Consider the following 25,914-nt stretch of genomic DNA (forward strand, 5'->3'; position numbering starts at 1 on the left):
GGAGATGGGGGATGGCTAGGACTAAGCTAGGGCTCCTTTTCCTTTGGGTACTTAGGAAGAATCACTTCCTGAGGACAGAAATCCTGACTCCCGGCAGCTCCGCCTCAATGTGGCTTTGGCAAGTCACCCCCACCTCTCAGTAACTTGAGTAGTACATAGAGGAGATGACACTCAGTCCAGTCCCAGGGATCACCGCACAAAGTAGCTAGTCACGGAAACATAGCACCACTTAAAACATCAAAATTTCCACAAAAAAGAATGCTCTACCTGTTTTCTTAGATTTGTCTTTGAAGTTCGATTTGATTCAGCCTGCAACCATTAAGCATTTAATCTATGATAAGCCCTGAGGACAAAAATGTGGATAAAACACAAATGTGAAGTGGCATTTTAAATAGGAAAATATAAAGCTTATGCATTCAGATGCATAGTATCTTTTAAAATTGACCTCTTAAGAAACTGAAGTTATTCCTTCATTACTAACATTGAATTGTTACCTGAAACTCTTCTTTTTTGAGTATAGGTAGAACATTTAAAAATCAATCTTTTTTTTCCCTTCCCCCATGGTTGATGGGGGGTGGGTGATGGGCATTAAGGAGGGCACCTGTTGGGATGAGCACTGGGTGTTGTATGGAAACCAATTTGACAATAAATTTCATATTTAAAAAAATAAAAAATAATAAAAATGAAAAAAATAAAAAATAAAACAAAATAAATCCTTAATGGTGGCAAATCTTTGCTCTTCCAAGTAAATCCACTTCTGAGAAACAGTTTGAAGTTACTGGGAGCTGTGTGGAAAATGGGGATTCACCCTGGGAGATATTACTCTATGTTCCAAGCAAGACATACTGTAAAGTTTTCTCGTGGGACCTGAGAACCTTCATGTACATTTCTGATACCACAGAACTGGAGCCCAACCCTCACCTCTTATGGGTCACTGATTTCTCCTCTCTCTGTTGATTGTAGGAAACTATACAACAATGGCTTTACTTCAATCCAAGGACATGCTTTCAATGGCACAAAGCTGGATGCTGTGTAAGTCAAGGGTAATCATGGAAACCACTGTTTTCCTTCACATTCCCACACCCATTCGATGGGGGATCATCCCATGGGTCACAATTCTGTTAGAGATAGGTTGTACCAGAGCATTCCTCAAACCCAGAGTTAGCATGACCAAAACGTGGAGATGATGTTAAATAACTTAGCAAGAGGCAGCTTTAGTATACACTTACAATGACTCCAATTCTAAATCCCCAAGTTTTATCCTTGATAAAATGGAGAACCACGGTCTCATCTTCAGTTTCCTTGAGAGCTTGTTTGGAGGTTCTAGCAGGATTGTGCAGCTACTTATAAACCCTTGACTGAAGAACGGTGCTTCTCTACAGGGGAAGGTTGTCCTCTTCGACCAAGTGCACAGCTTCAGGAGGGACGCACATGGAGTGGTGAGAGAGGAGGGGGCACACCTGCCTAGCCAGCCAGATCAATGGACTCAACCCTGGTGATCAATGGGGTGACAGATGTCACAGCCAGATCGCCCTCACATCTCAGTTTTCTTGTAGAGGTGTGTGTGTGTGTGTGTGTGTGTGTGTGTAAACATTCATCTATATGTACATGAAGTAAAAGGTGTCTTTAATTGAGTCCAAAGCTGTTCAGAAAGTAAGGTTTATCTTTTTAGTGTTTTCTAGCACTTTTCCAAAAGGTTTAGTTTATATTTGATTCACTCAAAAATAGCTGAAAAGACATATCCAACTTTTGCCTGCCCCCAAAATAAATAATGCCTAGAATAGGATGTTGGCCAAAAGATAGCCATCGAACTGGGGTTCTGTCTTTGTTGTACTTTTCTGTCAGATCTTTAGGGCCCCCAGTATCGACACCAGGATATATGTTGTATCTAAGAGCTTGTGGACTGGCTCAGCCCTACTAATTTGTGTTTTAACCTAATATCTAATAATGATAAAATAGCTTTAGTAGAGTCTCCTTCCCACGGTGTCGTGGATGAATTAATTTGTAGGGCCTTCCTACTACCAAACCACTAGATCATACATTTAAAAAGATATTTTATGTCATAGCTCCAAGAGAGGGAAAAGAAACCAGGAGCTGAAGCCAAAGTGGTGGGTGCTTACAGAAGGTGGACATTCCTAGGGATGGCTGCCAAGATCAGTGGTGCCAAGATACTAGGCTTTAGTGCAGTGAGAAGGCAGTGTAGTGAGGTAAATCAGAGACTTCTAGATTAAGCCAGAGAACCTGGACCAGAGCTGGAGTGGTACCAGCCTAGGAGTACCTTTTGATTCCAGCAGAAATAAATGCAAATCTCGACAGAAGGAAAAAACCAGTGCAGGCCCCCTAGATTTTTTAAAGATCAAGATCAATCAGATATGTATGAGCTCACAGTCAAAAATCACATATAGGAGGGAGCCCCTGCATGGCTCAGTCAAATGTCTGACTCTTGAGATCAGCTCACATCATGATCTCATGGTTGTGAGATCGAGCCCTGTGCAGGGCTGTGTGTGGAAAGCATGGAGCCTGCTTGGGATTCTCCCTCTGTCTCTCTCTCTCTCTCTCTGCCTTTCCCCTGCTTTCACGACTCTCTCTCTCTCAAAATAAATAAATAAACATTTTTTTTTAAATCACACATAGAAGAAAGAAAACCCCCCATGGTAAGAGTTAGCTGGAACAACAACAAACAACAGATTTTTGTTTGTTTAATAACGTATCACTGAGTATTTTTTCAACAATTATATTTTCTTCAATTCCAGAACTTCTATCTACTTTTTAAGAAAAATTTGCCTGCTTATTTAAAAAAAAAAATTTTGATGTTTATTTATTTTTGAGAGTGGAGAGAGAGACACAGTGTGAGAGGGGGAAGGTCAGAGAGAGAGAGGGAGACACAGAATCTGAAGCAGGCTCCAGGCTTTGAGCTGTCAGCACAGAGCCCAACACGGGACTTGAACTTATGGACTGTGAGATCATGACCTGAGCTGAAGACGTACGACCAACCAACTGAGTCACCCAGGTGACCCTGCCTGCTCATTTTTAACAGTCTCACTGCTTACTCATTTTTGTGATTCCATCTTTTTTTCCCTTTAAACATTTCACATGTAGTTATTTTATATTCAGGGAGTGATTGTCGCAAAACCTGAAGGCCTATAGTTCTTATACAGTGCTTCTCAAACTTTACTGAACATGTAACCCATCTGGGGGATCTTGTTAAAATGCAGAATCTGCATTTTAGATTTAGAGATTAAAAAAAACCCAGAACCCAACCTCAGGTATAGAGTCATTTGTGAAAATTTTATTTGTCACAAGCAAAAGATTTTAAAGTTCATGATTAGGAGCTGTGCTTTAAATTATCTGTTCCTTTATCCTGCTATATGTAGTCATTGACAGGTATCACTCTCCATCACTCTCATTTTTTTAAAAATTTTTTTAGTGTTGGGGCGCCTGGGTGGCGCAGTCGGTTAAGTGGCCGACTTCAGCCAGGTCACGATCTCGCGTCTGTGAGTTCGAGCCCCGCGTCGGGCTCTGTGCTGACAGCTCGGAGCCTGGAGCCTGTTTCCAATTCTGTGTCTCCCTCTCTCTCTGCCCCTCCCCTGTTCATGCTCTGTGTCTCTCTGTCCCAAAAATAAATAAAAAACATTGAAAAAAAATTAAAAAAAAAAAAATTTTTTTTAGTGTTTATTTATATCTAAGAGAGAGACAGAGACAGAGCACAAGCAGGTGAGGGGCAGAGAGAGAGGGAGACACAGAATCCAAAGCAGGCTCTAGGCTCCAAGTTGTCAGCACAGAGCCCAACGCAGGGCTTGAACCCACGAACTGTGAGATCATGACTTGAGCCGAAGTCAGACGCTCAACCAACTGAGCCACTCAGGCACCCCTCAGCTATCATTTTTTAAGCACAGAGATGTGGGGTGTAAAATTCAGCCTTTAGGGCTACACAGCATAGTTCTTAATACTGGCCCAAAACTGAAATCACCTGAAGAGATTTGGAAGCGCAGATGCCTAGGTTTTACCACACATTCTGGTGTAATTGGTTTGGGTGTAGCCAGGGCATGGCCATTAAAAAATCTCCCTATGTGAGTCCAGTGTAAAGCAAGAATCAAGAACCGTTGCTGCAGAGTATGTTATTATCAGTCTTTTTGTCCAACAGTCACAGTTGCGTATGAAGAGAATGAAGCCCAAAGTGAACAAACACGTGATTTTTTTTTTAACATGGCTTTTTAAATTTGGTAAAGCTAGCTAGTGGAGCCAGACCAAAGCCAGGACCTGGATCCCCTTGTTCAAGACTCTTTTTCCTGTGCCCTCCTGGGATTCATATTTGCTGACCTAGCAGCCACGACCAAGGTTTGGACAGGCAATTCCTCTGGCTACTGTGGTTTGTTACTCAGCCCAGGAAAATGGGCTAAGAACACTTCTTAGCTCAGTCTATTACAGGCACAAAATACAGAAGCTAAAATATCTTGCAGCTAAGAAGAAGTACACTTGGGAGAGAAAAGAGGCCACTCAAGACTCAAGAAATAACCTGTAGAAGTTTCAGAAAAGAGTCACCCCAAGCAATGGTGTCATTCCTCAGTGAGAACCTGGCTTTACCAATGCAGCAAGGTCACCAATTCAGCGAACTTCCAAATGAGGTCTGAGTGGGAGACACCTTGATGAAAAAAGGCTGGCTGATAAGATGTTATTAAATTCAAAGGACTGGGATTGAAGTTAGGCCATGTATGTTGACCATTTTGCTTCAATACATCTCATGCTTACTCATAAATGGCCTTTTGGTCACGTTGGAGAACTCCACAAAGACTTAAAGAGATTTCCAAAGTGAATCTTCTGTAATCTGGAGACTGCTGTGCTATGTGACTCTCAGCGTAAGTGTAGCGGCATATTATTTTATAGCTTCGGTCATCAAATCAGCTGCAGAATATCACAGGAATTTAGAGACATTTTCTATTGAAAAGATGGAAACACTAACAAGGGAGCAATCATTTCTATCCCAGATTCTCCCCAGCTCTTGTGTCATTTTCCAAACTACGTTCCTTGAATTTTTTTTCCATGGTAAATTAATGGATGTTACTTTTATTTTATTTTTTTATTGTTTTTATTTTAGAGAGAGAGCACGCAACTGGGAGAGAGGGGCAGAGGGAGAGAGAGAGAAAATCTCAAGGAGCCTCCATGCTCAGTCTGAAGCCCAATGCAGGGCTCAATCCCACAACCCTGTGATCATGACCTGGGCTGAAATCAAGAGTCAGTCACTCAACCGACTGAGCCACCCAGGCACCCCATGGATGTTATTTTTAAAAAGCTATTCATACCCTTATAAATTTCAACAAAGTGTAATGGTGGACTTCTTGGGTCTTTTACTAGGACAAGCTGAATTATTGGTATCCAAGAGAGGAAGGCAGTATGCAGAGCTTCCCAGGGAGCTCTTGGTTCCAGAAGCCTCTCTCGGGATTGGTGTTCCACAGAACACTTTTGGGGAAATGCTACTCAAGAAGAATCTTTTGATATGTAACTTTGTTGAGTGGCAGATAAATTTAACAAGGTCTATTTTAGAGGCAGTCTATGGAGAATCTAAGAGCCAGTAGAGTTTCAGATCATCTGATGAGCTTCTGAAGTTAAACCTATGAAGAGGCTATGTAAGAAGACTCTCTCTACCTTCTCACCATCTTTCTCCTCTGACCATGTCCTGGGTTCTACAAGAGGCCTGGCTAATGGCAGAGAATTATAAAGTTGGGGGAAATGGATTTCATTTCACGGTTCCCTGAATTATAGTCTTTTGTACTCACTGTAACTATGCCTCTAAACATAGGAAAGAAATCAGTGCACCATTTTCACCATACTTTCTTGACATTTTTATGTGAAATGTTAAAGGTTTTTGGGAGGATTTAACTAACGTGGGACATATTTAAATGAGAATCGTTTGTTTATTGACTTTTAGAAATCTAGATCAGAGATCAGCAAACATTTTTGGAAAGGGCCAGATGAATATTTTGGGCTTTGTGGGCCATATGATCTCAGTCGCAGCTACTCAACTCTGCCATTATAGTGTAACAGCAGCCACATACAGTACATAAAAAAAAAAAAAAAAATGAGCCTGTGTTCCAATAAAACTTTATTTACAAAAACAGGTGGCAGGCAAGATTTGACCAGATGGTCGTAGTCTGTGGACCTCTGCTCTAGATGAGGGTACTCAGTGAGGATGACTGTGTGATAAAATATATAGTCTTCCAATTCCTGGTAAAGGTCAAAGGCAAGTATGGGATAAAGAGAAGTATCTGGACAAAAATATTTTAGGATTTGAAAGTTCAGATCCAATCATAATAGAAAACAAAGATCTTTTTTTCCAATTAGTATTTTGAATCCAAATTTGAAATTCCGTTATAAAACAATGTTCTATCTATTCATCATTCTACCCTCAGTTTCTGATTCCTGGCTCATGGAAACTTTTTTTTTTTTTTTTCCAGAGTTAAGCACTTCAGTGAAAGGTATCATATAAACACAAGGTAAAATCAAGATGATGATGGGGCTAAGGCGGTTTGGGAACTACAGGAAGATAAGAGTTGAGCTGCAGATAGAGAAAACAGAGGTCAAGTTTCCATAGTAATAATGAAATAGTATTCACTTTGTGATTTTAACATAGGGCTGTTGCTTCTGGTCTCAATGCTAACTGTGATTTTAAACTAATGTGAACACATCAATATCCTACTATTATTCTATTTGTGTACAAACATTACACTTAGCATGTTAGCAAATTGCTAAATTCTCCAGAAGTATGTTTGTGTATCTTTTGGTTCAAATTTAAACAATGTGTCATCGTCTGAAAGAACAATGATTCCCCATCATCCGCCTTGTGTCAATTTACTGAAATTAGCAGATTTAACTTCATTTAGACCTTTTTTTAGTGGAACCAAAGAATGTAATTGCAGCCAAGTTGGACAAATTTCACATTAAGAACAAGCACAGATGCTTCAGCTGTAGTTGGGTAGAAGTTCGTGAAAATCATGGCAGATGTGTAAAAGCACTTGGTCCTGTGATTTCATATGGAACCAAGCACACTGTCATCACTCAGATGTGAAATTAATGATAATACAAGCATTCCTTGCTCAGCAGAAGTTGAACTGCTCCCAGTTGTAAATTAAGCCACACATTCATTCTTTGGAACCTCTTTTCCATCCTCTCTTTCACACAATCTGGCATAGGGATATGTTACTTAATGTCTGATTCTCCGTGTTGTATTTTCTATTGTCAAACTCAAGTAACTAGCTACTATCTGACAATAAACATTTGGGCAAGAAAAAAAAATACCATGTTGATCTGCTAAGAACATACTGAACCGCTAGTCATTATGAACAGAGAAGTCAACACAATTCATGTGCTAATGAGCCTCACACATTAGTTGATTAGACACAAAACACCACAGTTTGGAGCACTGGGACAAGATGACAATAGAGAAGATTATGGGATTAAGCAGGCTATTATTTCCCATGGAGTATTTGAATGGCTTGTAAAATATGCTCTAAGGCTGTCTTTTACCTCTATTGAAACTTTGAGCATTTTCTCACCTGTTACTGTTTATAGACAGATCTGATTTCTGCTACCAAAAGGATTTTCATGGAGCAATGAGGGCTGGGCAGGGGTTCCCTTTAATTTTTCCAAATAACCAACGCATAGATGGGGAAACATGGTTCCTTACAGAAGTATTCCCATGAGTCTCACAACATAAACAGGTGCCAGCCCAAATTTCCCCTAAAGGGACTATGGAAATGCAGGCTGAAATTCCATCTTGGAGCTGAAATATATCCAAAATTCCCCAGAGAGCAAAGCTCCACAGCAACCACAACTTTCCTTGCCACAGTGTCAACCTCCTCCCTCTGACATAGGTCACTTCCTCGCCTAAACATAATATATAGGGCACCTCTAGCTAGGAGTTAACCAGCAACTGGACATTCATTTATTCATCCATCAAGTTTTTACTGAATGGCTGTTACGTGCCAAGGATAAGTCCAATGAACAAGGATGTGAGCTATAATATTGTATCTTCCATACTAAGTTCATCAATTGGATATTCTTCCCCAACTCATTCCTGACCATCCTCATTTTTCTGACTACATTGTTGTTCCTTAACTGTGAGATACACATCATAAGCAGTGTAAAGCATTGAACACACCCGTAGCAGTGTCTGTATCATTTCTAAAGGAAATGTTAGTTCTTTTCCCATAAGTCCTTCACAGTATTTGTATTTAGAAATCCTGGATTTCAAGAAGTCTTTCCTTTCAGCTCTGACTCAAAGACTTTATACTGTCTATTAAGCTCATTTATGTCAACCATATCCTTGCAAAAGGATATCCTTGCAAAAATGATCACATACCCCATCCCTGTAAAGGAATCATTGTCTGGAATAGCTTACTCATGTAGCCTACCAAGGTTTGTGATTGATTTATCCAAGCTTGTTTATAGAATGTGGATTCTAGGAGAATCAGCCTAAATCATGGTGAAGGCATCAGTCTAACCAGACTGACATTCTCAGGTAACATTATGTGATAAATGAGGATGATAAAAACAAAACAAAACAAAACAAACAAACAAACAAAAAAACCACTTTCCTTTTGGATATTAAGGGTTTTAAAAATCTGTGTCCCCATCCCATCCTCTTAGCTTCAAATGGAAAGTGGGATCAGCAATCTGAACCCAAGGTAAAAATCTTCACGGAATTATCACAATCTGTGATAATAAGGAAGCCCCTTGAAACACCTACACATGGACTAATATTTTCATTTTTTAAATCTTTATTTTTGAGGGAGAGACAGAGTGTGAATAGGGGAGGAGCAGAGAGAGAGAGGGAGACACAGAATCTGAAGCAGGCTCCATGCTCTGAGCTGTCAGCACAGAACCCGACACGGGGCTCAAACCCATGAACAGTGAGATCATGACCTGAGCCAGTCAGACGCTTACCGGCTAAGCCACCCAGGCGCCCCTAATAGTTTCATTTTTGAGCGAGCACCTAATTAACTCTAAGAGATAAAGTGCCCAACAACCCTGCTGGTTTTAGAGAACACAGCCTCCCCCAAGACTCAGTTCATCTCCGTTCAAGCTGGCTGCACCCTCTCTCCATCCTTTCTCCCCTCCTGGACTCTGGCTGGCTTTCCCAGTTTGAAATCTTCTGCGGCGTTTCTGGTAAACTGCAATGCTTATCAACCAGTCTCCTTATCCTTGGGGGCGTATTGAATATCAGATGAAAACACTACAGAATTGGACAAGCAATTATTTAGTTTTACAATAATTTCTAATGATTAGAGCAAGCCGATTTTCACTTGTAGCAGTCTGCAATGAAGAGGAAAAACTGAGATGAGCTCACCGATCCTCACATGAGTCTGGGAACGGAATGTGATCTGCAAGTTGCAGGGTCCAAAGAATACAAAAAGAGATGCCAGCCAGTGCAGCACTCCACTTAGTTGTCTTTTTACAAAATCATGCTGTTCAGGGTCTTCTCTCCGATTGTTTCTCCAAGATGGTTCTTGCCTGCTCTAGCTATCACTGATGAAAGGAATTTCATGGACACGGAGGGTTGAGGGACAGTCATACAGTGACCACATGAAGCCTGTTATTGACAGCCTTACATGACAGCCATTTAACCAGAAGGCACACGTGACTGCTGCCACATCTTAATCGGGTCTTTATGTGTGTGTGTGTGTGTGTGTGTGTGTGTGTGTATGAGATTAATTGAACCCCTCCATTTCAGACTTAACAATGTCCTAGAAGCTTAGGATTTTCTCAGTCACTGCCTGAAAAGCCATGTCCTGCCCATACCCTGTGGCATTTGTAAACCAGCTAGCTGTCTGTCACTGCCATCAAGAAAGTCACGTGGCCACCACACCATATGCTGAGTCTTCTTTCATTCTGGATTATTTTTTCCTTAAAGCAATCTCATGTGTCACTAAAAGTTGAACTTCACCCACCTCACTGCTTTTGAAGAGAGCTACATTGATTTTTTTAAATTTTTTAATGTTTATTATTTTAAGAGAGAGAAAGAGAGACAGAGTCTGAGTTGGGGAGGGGCAGAGAGAGAGGGAGACACAGAATCAGAAGCAGGCTCCAGGCTCCAGCTGGTCAGCACAGAGCCTGACAAGGGGCTCAAATCCATGAATTGTGAGATCTCGACCTGAGCCAAAGTTGGATGCTTAACCAACTGAGCCACACAGGCACCCCTGATTTTGTTTTTATTCACTCATTTACACATTCATTGTCTGTAATCTTATCTATATAACCTGCCCCACCCCCAACAAACATGATTGTCAGAGATAATACGTGCCACCTAATTAAATTTTAATTTCAGATAAACTACAACTTTTTAGTATAGGAATGTTTCAAAAGTTACATGGGGAATACTTATGCTAAAAGTTATTCATTGTTTATCTGGGCATCTTGTATTTTTACCTGCTAAACCAGGCAACCCTGCCCCAAAGAAATTCACCACCTTCACCATGGTCATTCCCTTCCTGATTTAAAATATTTTTAATGTTTATTTTTTGAGAGAGACACAGAAAGAGAGAAACGGTGTGCAAGCAGGGGAGGGGCAGAGAGAGAGGGAGACACAGAATCCAAAGTAGGCTCCAGGCGCTGAGCTGTCAGCACAGAGCCTGACACAGGGCTGGAACTCATGAACTGTGATATCATGACCTGAGCCAAAGTCAGATGCTTAACTGACTGAGCCACCCAGGGACCCCTCCCTTCCTGATTTAAGCCCAGGCTTCAGAAGCAAATGGGAATATTGACCAATATTGAGAAAATTTAAATCAGTTGGTACTGAAGTGGATTGAAAACTACAGTCACCACTGATCAGGTACAGGCATACCTCATTTTACCACGCTTCCCTTTATTGTGAGTCACAGATATTGCATTTTACAAATTGAAGGTTTGAATCAACCCTGCATCAAGCAAACTCTACTGGTGCCATTTTTCAACAGCATTTGCTCATTTTGTGTCTGTCACATTTTGGTAATTATCACAATATTTCAAACTTGTTTATTATTATTATATTTAAATTGCTGCAATCTCATGATAAAACTTGAATGGATGAGGAGTTGCTCCTTATGGATGAGGAAAGAAAGTGGTTTCTTGAGTTGGAATCCACACCTGGAGAAGATGCTGTAAAGATTGTTCAAATGATAACTCAAGGATTTAGATTATGACATAAATTTAGTTGAGGCAGGGTTTGAGAAGATTGACCCCAACTTTGAAAGACGTTCTGTGGGTAAAATGCTTCACACAGCATCACATGCTACAGAGAAATAATTCTTGAAGAGAAGAGTCAATCAATGCAGCAAACTTCACTGTTGTCCTAAGAAATTGCCACATTCACTCTGACCTTCAGCAGCCACCACCCCGATCAGTCAGCAGCCATCATCATCAAGGCAAGTCCCTCCACCAACAAAGAGATTACGACTTGCTTAAGTTCAGGTGACCATTAGCATTTTTTAGCAACAAAGTGTTCAATTAAGATATGTACATTGGGTTTTTAGACATGATGCTATTGTACAATTAAAAGTCTGCAATATGGTCTAAACACAACTTTTATATGCAATGGGAAACCAAAAAATTCACTTGACTCACTTTATTGTGGTGGTCTGGAACCAAATCTGCAGCATCTCTGAGGTATGCCTGTAAATAGGGAATGAAGCAATTTTTATAAAATCTAGATATGCAAACTGGATCCTGAACATGCTCACTTTCAAAGACTTCTGCCGCAATTAATATGTATAAATCTTGCACCACTAAAACCTAGGATGTTTTGAGTGCTTAGGCCAGAAGAAGGTAAGGTGTTTTCCAAAGTCTTAGAAACCAGTTAATAGCTAGGGAAACCACGCTCACATTTTATTTTGGAATTTGCGTCAATTTGCTTAACCTCACTTAATTCATTCTCTCCCTCTCTCTCTCTCTCTTTCTCTCTCTCTAGTTACCTGAACAAGAATAAGTACTTGACAGCTATTGACCAAGATGCATTTGGAGGAGTGTACAGTGGACCAACCTTGCTGTGAGTAAGACATACAGAAGAATATGTCGGTCTTTATTTTATTTTATTTGGAATAAAGGACAGTCACCAAGAGAAGTGGCTGATGTTTACAGGTAAGCCATGTTGTCTTGGCTAAAGACATCCGCAGTAGTCTTCCACCCAGCTGTATAGGCTACTGCTTGGAAGAAAGTTCTTGTTCTTTGACACTCAGAAGGCCACTCCACCGTACCATCCGGATGCCTCATTAGGAAGCCACCTTGGTTGGACATTCATGGAGGCCCCCAGTGCAAAAAAAACAGGCATCTTTGAGCAGGTGCTGTTTGCAAAATTCTGAGACACAAGGTCTACAAACAGGTGGCAGGCACTCTGTGCAGAGAAAAATGTGTGTGAATGTGCATTGCACAATGCTTGGCATGAAGAAGGAAGAGTATAAATTGTCTGACTCCAATCTAGTAAAATTTACAATCACTGGAAAAGAGACATAATTATTTTTAAAAATAGCAGTTTAGAATCTCACCATTGAACATCTGGTCCTTGCCAAAGCAGAACATAGCACCCCAGGAGAAGGCACAAGGTAATCCATTAGAGGCAAGGATAAATATTAGAGGTTCTATTTATATTTAAGCTTTTAAAAATAAGGGGTGCCTGGGTGGGTCAGTTCATTAAGGATCTGACTTTGGCTCAGGTCATGATCTCACAGTTCATGGGTTCGAGCCCCACGTGAGGCTCTGCGCTGACAGCTCAGAGCCTGGAGCCTGCTTCAAATTGTGGGTCTCCTTCGCTCTCTGCCCCTCCCCCGCTCACACTCTGTCTCTCTCTTTCTCTCTCAAAAATAAACATTAAGAAATGTTTTTAAATAAGGACAAATTAAGTTTTGGTACTATATACACAGATGACTGCAGCCCCTCAGGTGTCAGGTAGGGAATGGACGCATTCCCAGGGAACAGTGGGTGATCCACAGTCTTGAGTACTTAACATCGTCACTCTTTCACTTCTAACAATTGTACTTCCTTTTTAGATTGAATGCACCTAGTTAAGTGAATTTATGACCTTACTTTTTTTCTTTTTTAAATTAATGTTTTATTTTTATTTTTGAGAGAGAGAGAGAAAAAGAGAATGTGAGCAATGGAGGGGCAGGGAGAAGGGGACAGAAGATCTGAAGTGAGCTCTGGGCTGACAACAGAGAGCCCAATTTGGGGCTCAAACTCATGACTGTGAGGCCATGACCTGAGCTGAAGTTGGACGCTCAATGGGCTGAGCCACCCAGGTGCCCATATGGCCTTATTTTCTTAACACATAGGTGCCATATGAGAGGGCAGAGTGACCCTAAAAATCTACTATACCACATGGGGATTCATTGTTAACTGATGGCAAAGTACTTAAAAGCATTATACATTTTTCTTTCTACAAAAAGTCAAGTGAAAAAAAAAATGTGCTGGCCTTTTATGTGATTTTTTTTAACCTAGAAGATACTTTTAGAAGATGACTTTATAGGGACTCCAGGGTGGCTCAGTCCGTTGAGCCACCTCTTGATTTTGGCTCAAATCATGATCTCACAGTTTGTGGGATCGAGCCCTCTGTCGGGCTCTGATCTGACAGGAGACTGCTTTGGATTCTCTCTTTCTGTCTCTCTCTCTGCCCTTCTCCCACTTGTTCTCTCTCTCTCTCTCTCTCTCTCTCTCAAAATAAAAAAATAAACATTTAAAAAAAGACAACTTTATAACTGCTCCTTCAAGGGGCACCTAGGTGGCTTAGTTGGTTAAGCATCCAACTTTGGCTCACGTCATGATCTCACAGTTCATGGGTTTGAGCCCCGAGTCAGGCTCTGTGCTGACAGCTTAGAGCCTGGAGCCTGCTTCAGATTTCTGTGTCTCCCTCTTTCTCTGCCCCTCCCCTGCTCATGCTTGTCTCTCTCTTTCTCTCAAAAAAATAAAAACATTTTTAAAAAAATTTTTAAAGAATTATAACTGCTCCTTCAAGATAAAGGTGATATTTCACTAATGAATGTTGTTTCTCTGAAGAAATTTGTGCTTTGGAAATGGCCTTTAGAAACAGGTATTTAAAAACATTTCCAAGTTATGTAATCTTCCCGATGAGAATGGTGAATATCACTTATGAAAATTATGTTTGCTAAAACCAGGAATTGAATTTTATCCTTTTTAAAAATATTTCAAATCAATAATTACAATGGTCTTAAAATCCACGTGTATAAAATATGAAAATGAAACATGCATAGGTTAGTGTGCAAAAACAACTGATGGACATCCGAGAATATGAATTTCAATAAAAAACGTGTATTTAGTTCCTGAATTGGATTGAGAGTTGAGAATCTTAACTTAATGAGTACAGCCATGCCTGCCTTAGTCCATGGGGAACCATCTATCTTTGTGAGGTGACTTTTTCACTGACAGCCACTTAAACCTAAACTGAAACAGAAGCAGACATCTGAATAGCTATATCAGAAAGGGTTAAACAGCAATTTTCAAAATTAGTGAAGTATATTTAATTACAGTGCTTTCACTTTAGTGAAATTTTTTTAAAAGATTACTCATTTATTTTCATCTTATCCTTTTAAAATGTATGTTTCATGTGTTTTATAGTGTATATAACATGGTATTACAGTAATATGTGCATGGAGATCATAAATGTACACAGGTTAAAGGCACATACTCAAACAGTTTTTGCATGTGAATATGTGACCTTGGAAGGATTTAAAGACCAATGATGTAGACTACGACCACTCAAATCGGGGCCACTACAAGGTGAATGGCTAGCCCCAGAATGTACATCAAAATACAGCTTCCTTTATGGAGAAAATCTTCCCATAAAAGCAAAGTTGCCCCCAACTGAACAGTGTGCTTCATGAAGTCATTGGCTTGCCTTACAGTACAAGCTTCTTACATTTGTCAAGGACTCATAAGAAACAGTTGGCCAGTGGGCACCAAGCTTTGAGTAGCACTAGTCTAGATGACAAGAGCCTCCAAATCTCCCTTTGCCTTCTATCTCGGTCCCTCTCAATTCCGTCTTCCCCAAACCTGTGTGTGTTAAAATGCAAATCGGATCTTAACACCAATTCTGGTCTCCTGTACCCCTCAGGATAAAGACCTTGGTGTGGCACACAAGGCTCCGTGATAATCTTCAGCTTTGTCTCTCACACCACTATACACCCCTGACCAATGATCTGTCTGTATTAGCTCTCCTAATACTCCAACCTACTTACATGGCTATGTTAAACTCTTTCTTCGTTCTGCTTGGAAAACCCTACCACAACCTCACCTGTCTGATTAGCACCTACTACCATTTTATCTTTCAACCAAAAACCTCCTCCTCACTGAAGTCGTTCTTGACCCTTATTCTCCTTAGGGAAAGATAACCATTTCTTCTTCTGTACTCTAGCCCCTCTATGTATGCATCTCAAAGCAACAGTAGTATGTTTCTGTCTATCTCTCCAAGAGCTCCTAGAGGGCAGGGTTATGCCTGTCTTGTTTCTACAGTTCTACTTCGTTTTACAATGCCTAAAACATAGTACTAGCTTAAAAAATGTTAGCAAAATTAATTCGGTATACAATAAATACTTGAATCACACTTCTGTAAATGCTGTAGCCTTTAAATAGCAGTCACATTTTAAAGATATTTCAGTACTTTGTCCTTAAGGGAGAGTGTCCATTTATATTTCTTTCTAAGTGGTAAATTAATTTATCTATTTGTTTCTGTTGCTTAAAAGTTGTTTTGATAGTATTGGCAAGATTTTTTTTTTTCAAGACTCTCTGGCCAAGTTAAGAGCAGCTGTGCAACTACTTGACAATGCAATTCCTGCTTCTGGACACAGGCCAGGTTGTGAAAAGTGAGCTAGATTAGGAGCGAGGCCTGGACTTGACTCCTGCTTTCATCACTAATTGTGAGACCCATGACTCAGTGATCTTATTTGTCAAAGCAGAGTTACTAAAAGTAGTGAAGCTTAAGTAAGAAAATAAACTAAAAGCGCTTTGTATATGCTTCACGAATGTTAAGCATTGTGATTACCTTTGCTTCTTCCTGCCTCTTGATACTTCATTATTCTTACCTTTCTAAGCCTTTCTGCTCACTCCTTCCTAATCTTTCTCACTAGAGATCACTGCCCCCAGTATTTCAGTTCCGAGCTCTGGCTCTTTCTCCTCTCTGTCTCTCCTTTGGTTAAATCACTTGTTCTCAAATATTATGACAATATGAGAGAAATTTTCTAATTTCAGGTTTTTCAGAACTCTGATTTAGTTATCTCACTTGCCTGAAATTTCTACTCCTTCTCTGTCATTCTGACCCATTTGCATCAGTTCGATTAAATTCTTCCTAATCAACCTCTGAAAATGTACAGTAAACATTTATTGATCATAGGCTAAGCTCAGGACTCTTTGTTAGGAGCTTTTGATGGTGGGAGGGGGGGTCCTATTTTGACAGGTGGTCAGGGAAAGCCTCTTTGAGAAGGTAACAATTGGGAAAAAATATGACAGTCATAAAGGAACAAGGCATGTGACTACCAGAAAGAAAAGCATTCTAGACAAAGTGCAAAGACCCCCGGGTAAGAACATTCCTGGCATGTTTGAGGAATAGCAAGGAGGCTGTTGTAGCTCAAGAAGAGTAAACTAAATAGGAAAAAGATAGAAGTTGTGGTCAAAAAGATAACGGGGTGGGGAGAGCAACTTGTGGATGGCCTTAAATGTCACTTTAAGGTCTTTTATTTGCTCCTAGATATAGAGGAAGCCACTGGAGTCTTTTGCCATGATCTGACCTTTGTTTCAGTAGGGTCACATTGGCTGTTGTGTTGAGAGTAGGGTGCCAAGTCTGGGAGCTGGGACACCACTTAGGAATGTATAAAAATAATGTAGGCATGAGGTGATAGCAGCTTGTAACAAGGTAGTAGCAGTGAAGGCAATAAGAAACGGTCAGTTCAGACTATATTTTAAAGGTAAAGCCGATATGATGTGCTGATGGAATGTACATAGGGAATGAGAAAAAGAGAAGAATCAAAGACAACTGCAAGGGTTTTGGCATGAGCAGCCAGACGAATGGGATCACTACTTCCTGAGAAAGGGAAGACTGTGGGAGGAGTTGGTATAGTGGTGAAGAACAGTCTGAGGTATGTGTGACACATCCAAGCAGACTGTGATAGCTACAGATGGGAAAGTAACACAAGAGATCAGGGCTAGAGATGTATTTGAGATGCTTTGGAATGTAGGTGGTAATGGGAGATGTGATTATGGAGGAAATCTCAATAAATGGCTAGAATGGAGACTTCTGATAACCCTCCCCACCAAGAGAGCTCCAAGAGAAAGTTCTGGAAATAAAATAGATTGATACATTATCTGACAGGATTGGCTGTATGAAAAACTATTTTGATAGATGTTTTAGAGAACTTTAGAGCGTGTGCAAGACTTAGCAAGAAGTCCATCCAAACAAGGTACATAAATAAGAGAGATGTTTCATAAAGATGTTTTGTAAGGAAATAAAGCTACACAAGAAAGGAAATGAAATCAAAATATGCAGAGTTGTAATAACCAAAATACTAAATATAAGCTTAACCAAATATGTCCTAAAACTATTTCAGGCGATTAGAGGGGGTGTCAGGAGAATTTGTGTGTAGGGTGATAGAAGAGAGCTAAATCCTCATCTTCCTTAGCAGGAAGTCAGTGGGTGAATCAAAAGCCAATAAATCAAAATATATTTACAATTATGGAAAAAAATACCAGTTAAAAGTTAAAAGTAGTTGTTTTCAGGGCATCAGAAAGCAGACTGCAGGGAGGAATTGCACCAGAGCCTGTATAACTAAGCTTCCAGTGTAGTTTGCTTTTTAAAAATAGGTCCACACATTATTTTAATGAAAATTAGAATTTAATTTAAAAAGAAAACCACAAAGCACAGGAAAAGAGGACAATGGATATGGCAGCATTTGAAATGCCAGTAGGAGGAAAGTAAGAAATGAACAAAGAGTTCAATCTCACCCTTCAAATTTCAGGCAGTTGTCTTAAAGAGCATCTAGTAACTACTCATGAATGGCTTTGTAACATCACCATGTACCTCTTGTCTTGAACATCTGTCAAAATCTTTATCACTGTATTTCCCACAGATCTTCTCCCTATTAACCAGATTTTAAGATCCTAAGGAAATCGACTATGTCTTACACTTTCTGTAATTTCCCTGCTTCAAAAGACAAGACAGCAAGTATTCAATAAATATTTGATAAGTTGTAACTGAATACCAAATAGCCATGATTTGGGTGTGAGTTGGTGTTAAAGCCAACTTGGAAAACCTTAAACTCCAACTAAAGAGAAGAAAAATGGCTGCTATATATTTCTGCTTCATAAAGATATTTGAGAAAGAACACAGTCATTTCCAACAGTCAACAAAAACAGTAAATTTTGCCCACTTAGTTTACCATCTTTTCTCAAGGTCATTTCTCAAAAAAGAATCTAATTCAAAACAGGTGCAACATCTAAAGTACGGCCTGTTCTATTTTTTAAAGCCTTTTAATATAGTTTGGGAGTTCAATAACATTTATTACCTATTGTTTTTCTAATCAAGACATGCAATCTCATTTTCTATTTTTATGCTTTTCATTTTTGATTATCTTGTTTTCTTTTAATCTTATTTTGAAAGAGAAGCTCTCGGTGTTTATAATCCCCAAGGAAAGAATGCACTGAAATGCAATGCCTTCCATAATAACCAGAGTTCTCTAAGGTCTAAATTATGTAACTCACGTTAATAAGCATTTAACCTACCACTGAAAATGATTATAATAGTCCCAGTTACTATTATAAGTATCTCCTAAGAAGAGAACAGCTCTGTAACAATATCCTTGAGTCTGTGTAACATGCCTCAACAAAAATAAACTTTTGTTGCTATTAGCTGATCAAATGAATTATTTAAAAATCTAAAGATCAAGGCACTGCCATCTGGGTTTACAGAAGAATAAGCACCTTATGTTCTTGTCTTTTACTCAATGATCTTCACAAAATCATACTATTAGATGGCTGAAAAATTGTGGCACAGTTCTTTTGGGCATATGTGAAGTCCACTGGTGTGTTGAATGCATAATTTTCTAGGTATGAGCCTGGACAAATTTATTTTTCATTGAGATATAATTTCCATACAATAACATGCAGTTTTCAAGTATACAATTTGATAAGTTTGGGCAAAATTATGTTATCCTACTTTAGTCAAGGCTTCAAACATTTTCATCAACCAGAAAATTCCCTCATGCTCCACCTTCCGTATACAACCACATATCTATGTATTTTTCTAATGTAAAAGTCTAGGAGTAAAATTGTTAGGTCACAGGACAGATGTACATTTAACTTCATAGGAAATAATGCCTCCCAAAAATCCCATTTTCTACTCAAACCAGAGAGGTATGAAAGTTTGATATTTGCTTACCCATTATATTGTCAGTCTTTTTGATTTAGCCATTCTAGTTGCTATAAAGTGGTTTCTCATTATGGTTGACTCTGTTTTCCCTGATTATTAATGATGTTGAGTACCTTTTCATGTACCTCATAACCATTTGTATATTTTCTTTTGTCAGGTGTCTGTTCAAATATCTTACCTTATTTGATTAGATTGTCTTTTTGTTGTTGAGTTGCGATCCTGAGTACATTTTAGTCCTAAATGAAATCAGCTTTAGTCCTGACCCCAAGGCCATCACCATCCATAGTTGAACCTCTCCTTTTCTCTTTCCTTTCTAAGGAGAAATAGCTAATCTGAAGCAAACTTGTAGGAGTGCCTGGGTGACTCAGTTGGTTAAGCGTCCAACTTTGGCTTAGGTCATGATCTCCCGGTTCATGGGTTCAAGCCCTGCGTCAGCACAGCCCTCTGTGCTGACACATCAGTGCCTGAAGCCTGTTGCGGATTCTGTGTCTCCCTCTCTCTGTGCCCCTCCCCTGCTCATGCTCTGTCTCTCAAAAATGAATACACATTAAAAAAAATTTTTTTAAGAAAATGCAGCAAACTTGTGCAAGGTGTTCATTTACTCACTTATTCTACATTTTACTGAGCACCTACTGAACTCCATGAATGTTATAAGGATAAGACATAACTTCTGCTTTTAAATTGGTTACAGCCAAATTTAGGAGAAATGTGAGTAAATAACTGTAAGTTTGATGTCAAAAGAGCCATGACAGATATTTAGAGAATCAAGATACCATTTCTAGGTAGGGTGACCAGCAAAGGCCTCATTAAAGAAGATGGTATTTGATGGGCTTCAGATAAGGGGTAGAATTGCAACAGACAGAGATGGAGAAAGAACAAAGGCAATTCTACTGAAAAACATAGGATGTGTTCAAAGAATAGTAACAATAACAGCAACAAAACATAATTTGGGGCAAAGGGTAGTGTTGGAAAAGTGTATTGTGTTGAAATCATATTGTGAGGACCATGACCTGACTCAGCAGGTCAAGGATGGCCCACTGAAGAATTACTATGGAAATATTAGTAATAGTTATATAACCCATTACAGTGTGTGGCCCTTTTCAACTCACCCCCATGCCTTCTTCCTTTCATCTTCACCCACCCTTGGCCCTGACACTATTAGTCTTGGATACCTCTGTCCCAACAACTGTGCTGTGACTGCTCATCTATATCTCCTGGCTATTTGGCAGGCACTGGACCTCCAAAGATAGGGACAAGATCAAATCCAAAGACCTAATCAGCCTGGCACTCCTTGTCTTCCTTTCTGTGTTTGTCAAACAGAGCCTTTGGGGCAGCTCTCTTGGACAGGAAGGGAATCTCCTAGGGGTGGAAAACCAGAGGAGGTTTGTCTGCTAGGCTGCTCTGCTCACTGGAGTGATAAATGAGTTGCAAAGGTAAACATACTCTTACAGTTTCTGGCTCGGGCATCAAGCCATCAAGCCAGCAGACCTTTGCCAAGGGATCCAAGTTGTTGGGGAAGCAACCAAAGTGGGTCATCCCTCCTAAGACACACACCTGTGTCTCCAGAGGCAAGGAGATGGCTTGCAACCATTTTGTTCAGTCCTTGAGAGCTACAAGGAAGGTCACAGAAGAATTTGAAGAGAAAGAGTAGATAGAAACCTTTCCATAATTGTGTGCATGCTGGCTTCTTGAAGTAGGATGGCCTACTTCAGTCCTAGGAATCTTCAGACTGGAAGACTTGTGTCAACAATTCACGAGAGTTGGATAACAAAAAAATCCAAATTTATTGATCAGTAGCATCTCTTACTACCATAGCCACTGATATGAGAAAACAGAGCTAATACTTTAAGTCACAGCAATCTATCATGGTAGGGTTACTTTTTATAACTAATGATAAAACATTCCAGAGAATTCCTAAACTAGAGGGCTGACTCTTGGTGGGAGAGAGGTGATGGAGTTATTACAAAGGTCCTCAAAATCATATGAACCTTTGCATTTCTTCAACTGACTAAAATTTCAACTACTATCATCCTCAAAAGTTTTTTACTTTAACTGAAAGAGAAGTTCTCCAAAGCACCAAGAGCCAGGGTCCTGGAGCAATGGCCTCAAATGATCATGCATTTTCCACCAGGGTATTCAGTCTGAATAAATGTTCTCATATCTATGCCAATATGGACAGTAAACTGGGATGACCTTTCACCTATAAAAATGAATAGTTCACAAACCCATTAACTGTTTCTTGTAACATGGTTTTGCTAAAATTAGTTCTTTAAGTAAGGGCTTTTTACTTTCATCAAAACTGATAGAACATAAAAGAATATTTGCTGAGTCTGAATTCTAGGAAAACAATGCTTGCAAAATGTTCTAAAACATATAAATTCTGAACAGAATTATTATTAGTTTTATTAACTAATCACTGCTCTTTAGTCAGGAGTCCTCAACAGTAACAAATCTTAGAACAGAAAGTAAGTCAGAGCACATCTTCTTTGCAATTTTAAGTATAAACAATCTACCTTTAAGTAAGCGCCTACTAGGCTGTCTGCTAAATATTTTGTATAAATTATTTTATTTCATCCTATTGATCCCAGAGGATTCTGACCCCTCCAACACTACTCCTCTCAGAGTTTTTGGTGATTTCACCCACATAAAGTCTCAATTAGTCACGGGGTGAAAAAAAGATTGCATAGAGCCAAATAGACAAGGCAAAAATCATTATTCTATAGCACGTTTTACTCATGATTTTACAATTAACTAGAAGATGCTGACAACAGACTTACTGATAGGAGGGATAAATTAACCTAGGATTAAAATTTTCAACAAATAACCCACAAACATAAACACATGAAACAGTTTTTGGTGTGCACAATTAGGCACTCAGTTCTTCCCAAGTAAGTATAGATGAATGCTAAATTCTTTGACTCTTCTGAGATTTTTACTCTTGCGACAGGAAATAAGGTAGTTAAGGGTTATCATTCTGACACACTATTTCTGCCAAGTCACTGAAATCCATTTTGTTAATTATGTTCTGTTTCTGAGTCTAAAGGAAATAAACACCTTAAAAGAAAGTGGACTTTTCACGTCTCACCAGTAGCATTGAGGTCCTTTAGCCACTGTGGTGATGGTCATTTCGTATGTGTTTTGGGGAGGAGAGGGAGAGGATTCAACACTAAGGACAAGGATAGGTTTTTATTTCAGTATCTGAATATTGGCAATAAATTGCCATCATTTCCTCTTGTCATTGTGTGGTGGAGAGCTGACCATACTGACTTATAGTATATGGGTAGTTTGTCTTTGAAGGATCCATTATGCTTATATGGTAAGTTCCATGGGATTTCATAGGTCACAGAAGCAAAAGGCTTAAAAGAAATATAATTATACAAACTTGAGAGATAGAGGAAAGGTTAACAGTGATTTCTGAGTTACAAAGCAATTATATTTTTGAGCTTCAGCTGTGTTCTCTGTTCTTTACAGATAGTATATCACCTTTACCCTTTTTAACTATTCAGTGGCAGGTGTTATTATCCCTATTTAACAAAGAGAAACTGAGGTGCAGAGATAATAGGTAAGTCCCCAAGGTCATCTGGCCATAAGCGATGGTGCTAGAATGCAAACCAGCACTAACTAACCCAGAAACACCGTCTCTTCCTAGGGACACAAAGGGGCACAAAGTGAGCCCCTTTCACATATGATTGTTCTTGTACCTGTTGTAATTCTCCAACTTTCCTAGATCATTTTCTTCAATTTCTGCTTAAAATGCTCCAGTCCTTACAAATAGCAAAGACTTTGCTGAAACAGCTCCCTATCCATGATCTGTTCTCTGATTCCATCTCCTACTTCTTTCCTACTCAACACTCCACACCAGCCACACTGAACACATCCCCCTCCAACATGTTGCCATCTAGGGGTTGTGCACTAACTGTCTTCTCTACATAGATGGCTTTTCCCCCAGGTATCCATGGGCCTTGCTCCTTCGCCTTCTTCAATTTTTGCTTAAATGTAATCTTCTCATCAAGGTCTTCCCTGAACACCCTATTTAAATTTGCAAGCTGCACGCATTGCACTTCCTGCCTGTATGTTTCTCCTGCATGCTTATCACTATCACCATCTGGATGTCTAATAGGCATCTCAAACTCAACCTGTCCAAAACTGAACCCGTGATCTTTCCCTCCATACCTGCCTCACTTCCCCATTTCAGGAAATGTAAAGTCTATTTTTTAGTTGCAGACCATAAATCTCAGAATCATTCTTTTTTTAACCTTTTGTTTAAATTTTCTTTAATGTTTATTTATTTTTGAGAGAGACAGAGATAGAGCATGAGTGGGGGATGGGCAGACAGAGAGAGGGAGACACAGAATCTGAAGCAGGCTTTAGGCTCCGAGTGCCTGGATGTAAGAGCCTGAGGTAAGGCTCAAACTCACGAACCACAAGATCATGACCTGAACCTAAGTCAGATGCTTAGCCCACTGAGCCACCCAGGCACCCCTCTCAGAGTCGTTCTTGACTCCCCTCTTTCCCACCCATATCCAATGCATGGGAAAGTTCCATTGGCTCTACCTTTTCAATCTGTAGAAACTCCAATCATTCTCAGCAGTTCCAGTGCTACCACTCTGGTCCAAGGCACCTTCCTTGAACCTTGGTCTTCTTGTTTCTACCCTTTGCTCTCTTTGGTTTACTTTCAAAGCAGTACCCAGATTCGTCCTTTGAAATGCTTGGTCAGGTTATACCATTCCTCTGAAGACTTCTGATCTCACTCTGATAGAAGACAAAGTCCTTCTGATGGCCTACATCCTCGTAGGAATATGATCTAGCTCCCCGTTACCTCTCTGATTTCACCCACATTTTCGACTCCCCCACTGTTTCAGCTCCAGCCACACTGGCTTCCTTGCTTCCTCAAACATAGCAGGGCCTATGACACTATCTGGTCTCCCAGCCTGCACTGTTCTTGCCTCAGACATCAACATGTTTCTCTCCCTTACCTCCATCGGACCTCTGCTCAACTATCTCTTCCATGAGGGCTTCCCTGACACCCTTCCCAATTGTGACCCCTTTCTTAAGCTCTTCCTTTCCTCTTCCCTGTCTTCCTCTTTCCCATAGTACTTATTATCAAATATACTATGTTTTTTTTAATGCTTATTTATTTTTTTGAGAGAAAGAGAGAGACAGAGCATGAGCAGAGGAGGGGCAGAGAGAGAGAGGGAGACACAGAATCTGAAGCAGGCTCCAGGCTCTGAGCTGTCAGCACAGAGCCTGAGGCAGGGCTCAAACTCACAAGCCATGAGATCATGACCTGAGCTGAAGTCAGATGCTCAACCAACTGAGCCACCCAGGTGCCCCAAATATACTCTGTGTTTTACTTATTTTTTTTAATTGTCCCTCTCTCTCCACTAGAATATAAGCATGAGAGGAACAAGAATTTCTTCCCATTTACTTTACTGCTAGAGCCCTAGCTGCTTGTATCATAGATCAATACATAAAAAGCAATCAATAAATATTTGTTGAATAAATGCATATCATGTTTTAAAATGCTCATAATCAATCAGGCTCACTCTTGAACATATAGCTTTTAAGCCCTTAAGCTTTTAAGCCCTTTCTGAGTCAGTATTAATAAATTAAACTGCCTTTTAAATGGTAAATTAATCTTCTTTCTGTTTTAGATGCATTTCATCTACCAATTTGCAGATGTGACTATACATTTTTAATGGGTCAGCTTCCACCTATTGACCTTTAGGAAAAGCCCACATTTATTACAAGCAAACATTAAAGAGACTTGAAATTGCTGCTGAAACACTGGCAGGCTAATTAGTGCTTATTTAATTTACAACTGGGGGTGCCTGGATGGCTCAGTCGGTTAAACATCCGACTTCGTTTCAGGTCGTGATCTCACGGTTGGTGGGTTGGAGCCCCATGTCAGCTGTGCTGACAGCTTGGAGCCTGGAGCCTGCTTTGGATTCTGTGTCTCCTTCTCTCTCTGCCCCTCCCCAGCTGGCACTCTGTCTCTCTCTTGAAATTAAATAAACACTAAAAAAATTTTTTCATTTACAATTGAATTCATCAAAGGTTCATCTTAAATAATAATGACAATGCATATCACAAAAATGGAAATTATTTCCATGTTTGGGGATGTTAGAATACATAATTGCTTGAGGAGAAATTTGTTCTTCTGATGACACCGAATATCAATTGGGTCTTTTTTTTTCCTGGCATCATTAAAATTCCATGATATTCTTGCCCTGTATGTAACCCTGCAGGTCTCACTCTTTCCAAATTCATGTCCTGTTACTTTCATTAGACACATAACTCGAGGTGGTTCCCATGACCTAGACAATCAGATTTCCTACTGTCTGCCAGGCTTAGCTCCACTGCACTGTTTTGTGAGTAAATACTTGCTAGAGACAAATTCTCAGGAAGCTTGGTACCCAACACTTAATGAGCTCTTTGTGGAAAGTGCCAAAGTCACTAAGAGAGAGGGCAGCCCTCCAGCCTGTAGGTCTCCATCCATTTGGCTACACTCACAAATT

At 39.8% G+C, this 25,914-nt stretch overlaps 1 protein-coding gene across 5 annotated transcripts in view; it reads left to right on the forward strand.

The window, feature by feature from the left end:
- The window catches only part of TSHR (thyroid stimulating hormone receptor), a 165,815-nt gene that overhangs the window by 126,455 nt on the left and 13,446 nt on the right, over nucleotides 1-25,914 (forward strand). For 3 of the 5 annotated variants that reach the window (XM_058739907.1, XM_058739909.1, XM_058739911.1), the window contains 3 exons: nucleotides 964-1,032; nucleotides 6,453-6,473; nucleotides 11,942-12,019. In XM_058739907.1, coding sequence (XP_058595890.1) covers nucleotides 964-1,032; nucleotides 6,453-6,473; nucleotides 11,942-12,019 — 168 coding nt within the window. The remainder of the gene's footprint in view (nucleotides 1-963; nucleotides 1,033-6,452; nucleotides 6,474-11,941; nucleotides 12,020-25,914) is intronic. The other 2 variants (XM_058739908.1, XM_058739910.1) reach the window with 1 other exon arrangement.

This window comes from Neofelis nebulosa, chromosome 7, assembly GCF_028018385.1.
Source record: "Neofelis nebulosa isolate mNeoNeb1 chromosome 7, mNeoNeb1.pri, whole genome shotgun sequence".
Lineage (NCBI taxonomy): Eukaryota > Metazoa > Chordata > Mammalia > Carnivora > Felidae > Neofelis > Neofelis nebulosa.